The sequence below is a fragment of the Akebia trifoliata genome, chromosome 8, assembly GCF_017979445.1.
Source record: "Akebia trifoliata isolate Shusen 1 chromosome 8, ASM1797944v1, whole genome shotgun sequence".
Classification (NCBI taxonomy): Eukaryota; Viridiplantae; Streptophyta; class Magnoliopsida; order Ranunculales; family Lardizabalaceae; genus Akebia; species Akebia trifoliata.
In genome coordinates, this window is record NC_141382.1 from 46,512,225 (window position 1) to 46,522,643 (window position 10,419).

At 39.1% G+C, this 10,419-nt stretch overlaps 1 protein-coding gene across 1 annotated transcript; it reads right to left on the minus strand.

Moving 5' to 3' along the window:
- Window positions 1-7,963: 7,963 nt before the first annotated feature.
- On the minus strand, window positions 7,964-9,497 carry LOC147397235 (putative sugar phosphate/phosphate translocator At5g25400). Its single transcript, XM_086452767.1, has one exon. It carries the CDS (start codon window positions 9,345-9,347, stop codon window positions 8,295-8,297), a length of 1,053 nt encoding a protein of 350 aa, XP_086308893.1. The 5' UTR covers window positions 9,348-9,497; the 3' UTR covers window positions 7,964-8,294.
- Window positions 9,498-10,419: the final 922 nt, after the last annotated feature.

The following is a 10,419-nucleotide window of genomic DNA, read 5'->3' on the forward strand; positions in this document are numbered from 1 at the left end:
TGGGGAGGAAAGAAGTAGTTTGTGGAGGAGAGTTGTCCAAACTAAGAATGGTGAGAAGAGATTTGGTTGGTATAGTGGTGAGACCTCAGGCACGTATGGTTGTAGCGTGTGGAAAGGGCTTCTCAAGATAGTCAACTAGTTTGATAGATGGATCACTCATAAAGTAGGGCTAGGAGGTAGAGTAAGTTTCTGGAGGATAAATGGTGTGGTAACTTGTCTTTGTCAACTCAATACCCGTCTTTGTACACTTTTCCTTTAAAAAAGAATTGTGCTTTTTCTTTGAAAAAAAACTGTTCGGTTCAAAATTGTTTTATTCGTAATGGCATCACCACTGCTTGGGATTTGGGATTTAGGAAGAACTTCAATGACTGAGAGATAACAGAGGTAACATATTTTCTTGATCTCTTGAATTCTGCTCAGATTAATGAGAATGATGAGGACAAAAGAGAATGGTTATCGGTTAAAGATAAGAGGTTCTCAGTTCGTTTATTTTATAAACTTCTTCTTCCTTTATTAAACAACTCTTTCTTGAAATCTATTGTTTGGAATGCTCTTATCCATCCAAGATTTGTTTCTTCGTGTGGTTAGATTCCTTAGGGAGGATTCTTATCTTGGATAACTTGATTAGACGTGGTTGGATTACTCCAAATTGTTTCCCTCTTTGCTTTAGTGATTCGAAGTCAGTTAATCAGACGTTAAAATTCATTGTTCCTTTTCCCAGGGTATTTGGACTACGTTTCTCTCCCTTTTTCAAATGGAGTGAGTTTTTCCTAAAAATTTCTTCTCGCTATTGGAAGGGTAGACTTTGAACACTGTCTCTCTTAGGAAAAGAAACCTTTGAGATATCCTTCCGTCGGCCATTGCATGGGGTCTTTGGAGAAGAGAGAAACAACAAGGCGTTTTAGGGTAAGGAAAGTTCGCTTCATGTTGTCTATCTGGAGATTTTGGGTTTGTTGTACTATGGTCAAAATTGAGCACAGACTTTTTGGGGGTCTCCTTCGACAACTTTGTTTTCAGATGAGATCTTGTGTAACTCTTAGCGTTTTGTTTGTTTGTTTTATTTCTTTTTGTTGACTTTGTTTTTTTCTTTGTTCTCTTCGGGGATTATCTCAACCGCCTACTTTTGTAAATGATTTTCTTTTCCCTCAATATATCTTTATACTTATCCAAAAAAAAAAAAATGTTTCCTAATTGTTATTGGAATAAATCTAGTGTTATTTTAGTCCTACTTGTTTAGTAATAGTTTCTATTCTTTTATTTCTTGTAAGAGTTTTTTCGTCTTTTAACTCTTTTATTATTATAAATTCCTCTCAAGCTCTCAAATTAAGACTTGACAATTATTCTTCTCAATTCTTCTTGGTATCATAACCAAGAAATGTTATCCCGTCTCCTTAGTTCTCCTCCTCATTTTTCACCCCCACTTCTTCCTTGTTTTTCTTCTCCCCTTTATTCCCTAGACCTTTATACCTAATGTAAAGCAACTTCGTTAGATCTTTTCCCCTTCAAGGACCTTTTTTTTTTGTTTCTTTTTGTTTATTATTCCCTTTATCCCATGTTGCGATAGGACTTTGATCACATGCTACGTTTTTGCGCTGTCTCTTACCCTACGATAGTATTTCTACCTTTGATAGGCTTTCTTAATGTTTTTTGCCCTCCGTTAAGGATTTTTTCCATCATTTTTGTCTTTGAAGAGTTGCAATAGCAACTACAGGGACTATAAGATCTTGGAACAGCACCTAGGGTGCCTTTAGGAACCTACTACAGCAGCTACAAAGCCTGTGGAGGCTTGCGGCAGCAACAGCCACCTACAACAGCCCTGTGGGTCTCTTTAAAAGTCTGCGGCAGCACCTAGGGTGCCTTTGGGAACCTGCAACAACATCTACAAAGCCTGTGGAGGGTTGCAGCAGCAGCAACCACCAACAAAGCCTGAGGAGGCTTGCAACAGGAGCAACTAGGTTCAGCAGAACCTGTAGGTGCCTTTGGAGGCCAGCAGCAACGACAACATAGCCTAGGGAGGCTTGCGACAGCAGCACCTATAGGTGCCTTTGGAGGTCAACGGCAACAAGAGCACAGCCTAGGGAGGCTTGCGACAACAGCAGATAGGTACAATAGCACTTGTAGGTGTCTTTGAAGGCCTGCAACAGCATCTGTATAGCCTAGGAAGGCTTGTGGCATCACCTAGGGTGCCTGTGAAGTTTTGTGTTTATTGGTACTGCAAGTATCTTCTTCGGAATAAACAATTACGACTTCTGCCACAATTCTTGGGTCTAATTCTTTGGCCCAACGTATTACTACTGCCCCTCTCAATGGCCGGATTAGTCATGGTCTCAATTTGTGCGCCTCTATCTAAGTAGTAGAGGGAAATTTGGATGGCTCTCCGGCACCATTACTAAACCACCCCTTACTGATCCCAAATTTGAATCATGGGAGATCGACAACTGCGTTATCTTTTGATGGCTATTCAACTCCATGAAGCAGTGCATTTATACCATCTTAATGTACCATGAGACTCTCATCTATGTGGTCCGCACTTATTCAGACATATGCACATGCCAAGAATGACTCAAGGATTTATGAGCTCTATCGAGACATTGCCTATGCTACTCAAGGGACTCAAAGTGTAGTGAATTACTTTGGATTTCTTCAGTCACGTTGGGAGGAACTTTCTCATTATGAGTCTATGGTTAAGAGGATTGCTCGACATTAGACCTACAAGTTTCTTATGGGTCTACAACTTGAGTTTGAGGCCCTTCGAACACAGATCCTCAACACCACTCATTTATCTTCTTTATTTGAGGTCTTTGCAACCATTGACAGTGATGAGTGTCGTCGTCATATTGTTCCTTCTCAGACTCAGGTCCCCAACATTCTTTCTGCTTCAACTACAAATCAGATGGCTTTAGCTGCCAACTCTTGTACCCCTGGATCAGGTAGTCGTGGTCGTGGCAACCGTGGTTGTGGTAAAGGGAGTGGCCTTACTTGCAGTCATTGTGGGAAGACTGACAATGAGAAGGCCCGTTACTTTCAGCTCTATCATCATCTAATACCACGATCTCCTTCCACTTCATCTTTGAGGCCCTTCGAACACAGATCCTCAACACCACTCATTTATCTTCTTTATTTGAGGTCTTTGCAACCATTGACAGTAATGAGTGTCGTCGTCATATTGTTCCTTCTCAGACTCAGGTCCCAACGTTCTTTCTGCTCCAATTACAAATCAGATGGCTTTAGCTGCCAACTCTTGTACCCCTGGATCAGGTAGTCGTGGTCGTGGCAACCGTGGTTGTGGTAAAGGGAGTGGCCTTACTTACAGTTATTATGGGAAGACTGACAATAAGAAGGTCCGTTACTTTCAGCTCTATCATCATCTAATACCACGATCTCCTTCCACTCCATCTTTAGGACAATTTACTCCTCGTGCCGCTACAGTGGAGTCATCATCAACTCATCTCACTGATCATCCTTCACTTGGCATGATTGACTTGCAACAGCTACAAACTCAGATTGTCACTATTGTCCGGGATCAGATTCATGCCCACACTCACTCCTCTTTAACTGTGGCCTTAGTTACTACGCCTCTAGGTATATCTTCTATTTTTCATGTCACTCAATCTAACTCTGCTCTTTTGACATGGGTTATTGATTATGGCGCCTTTGATCACATGACTGGTGAGTCTAGTCATTTTACCTCTTCTATTTTTCCTACCACTCATAAGAAGATTCGTCTTGATGATAGATTTCTTACACCTATCCACAGTAAGGGCATCATCCCCTTATCTTCTAGGATTTCACTAGACTCTGTGTTTCATGTCCCTCACCTATCCCTTAATCTGTTGTCTATGAGTAGTATTATTAAATCTCTAAATTGCTCAGTTACCTTTTTTCCTACTTACTGTATTTTTCAATACCTGACTTTGAGGAAGATTTTTGGTAAGGGCTATGAGAGGGATGGGTTGTACTCGCTTAGGACATGCTAATTTTCAGCACTTATGTTCTTTATTTCCTACTTTAAAAATTGCTTGTAGTCGGGCGGATTTAGAGTGGGGCTGTGGGGGTACTTGCCCCCACAAGAGTTTTCAAATTCCATGGAATAATGAGCTATTACGACAGATTTGAGCAGCGGATAAAGAAATTTGCTACAATTGCCCCCACAAATTTTTTTTCCACTCTTAATTGCCCCCACAACTATTTTAATCTCTTAATTGTCCCCACAAATTTTCTTTTCTACTCTTGGTTGCCCCCACATGAGCAAAATCCTAGCTCCGCCCCTGCTTGTAGTGGACATTAATTTCAATGTTCTGTGTGTGAATTTTTTTAAAACACACGTACTTATATTCCTCATATGCATTGATTTAATGCAATATTTGATTTAGTTCATTCTGATGTGTGAGGATATTCTCCTGTTACTATTTTTAATGGTCATAGATGTTATGTTATATTTATTGATGACTATTCTTATTATACTTAGGTTTATCAGATGCGTTCTCGTTCTGAGGTGCTTCTTATTTAGTTAATTTTCTTAAAATGAATCAAACTCAATACAATACCACAATTAAATCTTTTCGATCTGATAATTGGGGGGGGAATATATATCTGATGGAATTCGTTCTCATCTTCATAAACATGGTATGCTTCACCAGTTGACTTGTCCTTATACTCTTGAACAGAACGAGATGGTAGAACGTAAGAATCGCCACCTCATGAACACTATTCGGTGTCTTCTCCGAGGAATGCATATTCCTAAGGCATATTGGAATATGGCAGTCCTCACTACGACTTTTCTTATTAACCGCATCCCGAGTCGCACCTTAAAGGGACAAGTGCCTCTTCATGTCTTTCAACTTTACAGTATACTTTTTCCCATTACACCTCGATTCTGTTGGTGCACATGTTTCATTCATGACAGAGCTCCTAATCGCACCAAATTGGATGACAAAGCTATTTGGTATGTTTTTTTGGGTTACTCCTCTATGTCAAAAAGGTATCGATGTTATGATCCAATTTCTCACCATGTAATACTCTCTTGATGTTACTTTCTTTAAAAATGTTCCCTACTTTAGTGCCACATCTACTTTGCAGGACTCTTTTATTTTGCAAGACTCGTCTCCTATAGTGTTGCCTTATCCAATTTTTTCTCCATCTTCACCGACGCCTCAGGTCTACAGTCGTCCCCCTCGCCTTCCTCCACCTTTGCCATCCTCCTCCTTGGATTCAGGTATATCATCTCCTATCTCTACACATATACCTGTTTTTATCCCTTCTATTTCTGACTCACTTGCCTATTGTCATTTGCAAAGATAAGCGGGGGTGTGTGACAGATCATCCGATTGCCTAGTTTGTTTTCTATCAAGATCTTTCTTCCTCTTATCAGGCCTATCTTGCAGCCACTAATTCTATTCGCGTTCCACGGTTTGTATCTAAGATTTTGCGAGACCCTCAGTAGAATACCTTCTCCTATCTCTACACATATACTTGTTCTTATCTCTTCTATTTTTAACTCTCACTTGTCTATTGCCATTCACAAAGGTAAGCGGGGGTATGTGACTGATCATCCTATTGCCTACTTTGTTTCCTATCAGGGTCTTTCTTCCTCTTATCAGGTCTACTTTGCAACCATTAATTATATTCGCGTTCTCCGATCTGTATCAAAGGTTTTGCGAGACCCTCAATGGAATAGAGCTATGACTACTGATATGGATACTTTGTAGAAAAATAATACCTACGAACTTGTTACCTTTCCATCTGGGGAACATACCGTTGATTGTAAATGAGTCTTCACTGTGAAATATCTCGTTGATGAGACTGTTGATCAGTATAAGACATGCCTCATTGCTAAGCGATTTACATAGACTCCTGAAAAAGATTTTGGTGCCACATTTGCTCTGGTTGCCAAACTTTTCACTATTCAACTTATCTCCTTAGCAGCATGTCACTCATGGTCACTTCACTAACTTAATGTGAAGAACGTATTTCTGAATGGTGATTTGACTGAGGTTATTTATATGGACCCCCTCTTCGATTTCGTCTTCAGATGGAGTATTCAGGGAAAATATATCACCTTCTTAAATCTTTGTATAGCTTGAAACAGTCCTTGCGAGCCTGATTTCAACGTTTTTCTAAGATTATTTTATCTCTGAAATCTTTTAGATGCCACTCTAATCATACTTGCTTTGTTCGTCGAGGATTGGATGATCGTTGTACCATTGTCTTGGTTTATGTGGATGGTATTATTGTGACTAGTGATGATGCACAATGGATTGACAAATTTAACATGCTATTGGGTAGTATTTTTGAGGTTAAAGACTTGGATCCTCTAAAGTACTTTTTGGGATTAGAAGTGTGGTCCGCTCTCGCCGTGGTATCTTGCTATCTCAACGTAAATACACATTGGATCTTCTTCAGGATACGGGTATACTTGGTTATCGTCCTGTTTCCTCCCCTATGAATCAGAATCATCGTCTTCATGTTGACTCTGGTGATCTTTTATCGGATCTTTCTTCTTAACAGACTTGTAGATCTTCTGATTTATCTGACTAACACTAGATCGAACTTGTCATTTGCGGTTAGTGTGATCAGTCAATTCATGCATACTCCGTATATTTCTCACCTTAATGTCGTTTATCGTATTCTTCACTACTTGAAGTCGTGTCTTGGTCTCGGACTTTTCTGCTCTTCCACTGCTCAGCCTCATTGTCGTGTTTTACATATGCTAATTATGTTGATTCTCTTACAGATAGGAGATCTACCTCTGATTTCTGTACTTTTTATGGTAATAACCTTATCTCGTGGAAAATTAAAAAAACAAAATGTAATTTCTCATTATTTTGCTGAAGCTAAATATCGTCTTATGGCCATTGGCACAAGTGAGTTGATTTGACTTCGATATATGCTAACAAAGTTGGGATTTCCTATTTTCGATTCTTCTATTTTGTTCTGTGACAAGAAGTCTGCTATCATATTTGCTTCTGACTCAATTCTTCACGAAAGAACTAAGCATATATTGAGGTTGATGTTCACTTTCTCATGGAGAAAGTTCGATCTAGTGATCTTCAGACAGTCTTCATACCATCTTCAGATCAGCTTGTTGACATGCTTACGAAGTCTGTTGGTTCTTTTATCACTAATTCTCACCTTACTAAGCTGAGTTTAGTTAATATATTTGCCCCAACTTAAGGGGGAGTATTGAAAATAATCTAATGTTATTTTAGTCGTAGTTGTTTAGTAATAGTTTTTATTTTTTTATTCTCAATTCTTCTGTTGTAAAAGATTTTTATATGTAGCATACATTAATAAGATCGTGGTATTTGTTCAACCAACCCCAAAATTTTGGGATAAAGCCTTGTGTCGATGAATACAAATGTGAGATTTACAAGGCACTTTCCGAAGATCTCTTCCTTCTCTTAGGGATCAAACATCAATTGCAACGATTTGATAGATGACTTGTTGGGATTGATGAACAATGCCTCCCCATCCCCTCTAGAAGCACATAAGTATTTTTATCTTCAAAGCCTATTGGACGAGGCAGTGTACAAGGAATCAAATGATTGAACCTTCACATGTCCTGAGAATATTATGAGGTTGAGAATCCTATTCAACTCCAAATGTCCCCTAAAGTTCCAAACATCCCTTCCGTTGTTTTAGAATTAAGTTTTACTTTCAAATTATTACACATGTAGCTCGCCAGCTAAATAATTTCTTCTTAAGCTCCATTAGTTCTACTTACAAATTTATTTTCTTGAGATTAATTAAAATTTCAAGATGTCGTTCTTTCTAAATTCCAAGCAAAACACAAATCTCATTTACAAACCTGCTTCCAACAATAACCTAAAACAAAACACGGCTTAAAGATCAGATCCACATTCATCAGTGTTAGAGACGTGATCCATTGCAGCATATTCCTATCGATAACATGACAATAACCATATTTTACAGCACAAAACGCAAAGATAATTCAAACATGTAGAGAACAAAATGCAAGTCAATAAATATGAATTTAAATTTCCCACAGAAGGAAAAGTTCCTACAACAGCATAGTTATAATAATAAAAAGGAAAATAAACGAAGTAATCCAGGGTGCCTCCAGGATTCTCTCTACTCTCATACAACGATTAGAAAATTTAGCAAAGATGAAATAATACCCCAAAAAAAAAAAAAAAAAAACTCAACTCATCAGAATGAGCAAAAGAAATTGAAACAACCCATTTCCTTCACTCGTCTCCAAAAAACACAACCCATCTATCATTTTTTTCTCGTGTTCTATTTTCATATAAATTCTCTCTAACCGAACTCTTGGATCAATCCTGCAAATCAGTCTTCCCTCCAATCCCCTCCCCTTCTCTCTCCTCTAACAGCCTCCCAGCCTCTTCATCGGCCGGCTGAGGCTTCTTCTGCGCTTCTTTCGCCTTAAGCGCCTTTAACTTCACAGCATTATAATAACAAACACCCAAGAATGCAAGCCCATACCCAACCAAATTCACCGGAGTCACTGTATCCCTAATTACCGTCCACGAGAACGCAATCAACAACCAATCCTTCACAACCCCAGCGACATTCATGGTAAGAGCCGAAGTCTTCCCAACAAGCAAGAACACAGCAAGATTCAAAGCAAACGCACAGAACGAATTCGTCCCAAAAATCGCCCAATCAAAATGAAAACTTGAAGTCTCTTTCAACACAGGAAACTCAACAATAACCCAAGGAACAAACAAGAACACCAAACAACACGGCGCAACGTAATAAAGAGACGTAATTGGATTAAGAGTTATACCCTTTGAAGTAAGCAAGATCTGGATCAAAACCAATCGAGTCGCCTCAAATGCGACCGCGCTGAGTTGAAGAATTACCCCCCAAGTATCGAATCGAGCTTCACCATAAGCAGCAATGGCGACACCGAAAGAGATCGAAAGCATATTAAGCATCGATTCAGTCTTGAAAGTTTCCTTTTTTAAGAGAACACTGATTGAGTATACGGCTACGGGCATTAGGGCTTTGAGCATTTGAATGAAGGAGACGGAAAGGTAGATGTAGGCGGAGTTTGAGAACCAGAGACTCAGGGAGTACAGAGCGCCAATAGGGAGGACGGATGAGATGAATAGATCCCGAGACATGGAGACGGGTTCGACGAGTTTGAAGACTCGGATGAGAAGGAAAGCGAGTGAGGAACAGAAGGTCATGTGGATCATGGTGAGTGAGATCGGGAAAGGCCAGTTGTACATCTTCTTGTCTAAGATGTATTTGTTGTAGACGATCACTGTGAAGCTTAAGAAGATCCAGATTCCAACGTAGGCGTACGATAGCAGGATCTTTTTTACTACGCTTTCGCTCAGAGAAGATCCTTCTTTCGCCATTTTTGTTTCAGATCTGAAGCTCTGTGTGAGGGGTGCGTAGGTTAAGAAGGGGAGATCTGGGAAGTGGGCGTAGGATAAGGAGAGAGGAGAAGACCTGTCTATTTTAGTTTTTGCTTGTTTTGGGGAAGAGAGCGACGAAGAAGAACTGAAGAAGGGGAGCTGAGAAAAAACGGAAACAAATAATTTTCGTTAGTATGAAACGTCGTTGGACGCAGTTGATGAAATGAACGGTTAAGATGAAATTAAAATCGGATTTATTTGAGTTAATATAGATTTTCTAGGGATCCATTGAAGAATCATGGGAAGATTGTAGGATGGACGCTTTGCATCGGACATCGTCGAAGACTATAACATTCCTATTTAAGGGGATTTAAATGGGCAATAAAATGGGGGAAAATGCTGGACTGCCTTCGTTTGAACACTGTGTTCAACACTGCGCTGACGTGGCAGTGCATAGATAACTGTTGAACATGCGAGTTTTGCGTGTAGGGTGAGTATTGTTTATGGGCCATGGATTGGATTGGATTGAATTGAATTGTTAAAGCCCATTCTAGAATTAAAAATGGGGCCTATGGAAGCGTGTTTTTAAGCCCATAGTCTTTGAAGAAAAAAATTAGGATTAAATTTCATTTATAAGTTTGGGAGTTATGAAGTTAGTAGCCGTCCATTTTCAAAACCTTGGATATAGTTCGAAAGATCTTTTTTGTTTTTATCTAAGATTTTAGATGAAATTAATGAGGGCTGTGTAGTTGGATTTCTGATGTGATAATCCATTTGAGCAAAACGACCCTTGTAAGGTTCAAAATATTACTATGTCAGTAAGTAAAGGGTTTCACTTTCTTTTTTTTTTTTTTTCTAATTATTACTAGGAGGTTGAATATGCAAACGCACATGTCTCTAAAGGACTCGTTTGTAAATTTAAAATATTAGTTAAAGGGTCATTTTAAAAGTTATATGGTAAAGAAATGATATTTTTGTAATTTCAAAATCTAACCAATAAACATGTGATTGTAAGTTTCTTTGTCTTTCACCAAAATGGCCTTAATTATATTTGTAGACACGCGATCTCGTC

Excerpts from the sequence above, each read along its gene's own strand:
- LOC147397235 (XM_086452767.1), bottom strand. The coding sequence starts at position 9,347 with ATGGCGAAAGAAGGATCTTCTCTGAGCGAAAGCGTAGTAAAAAAGATC.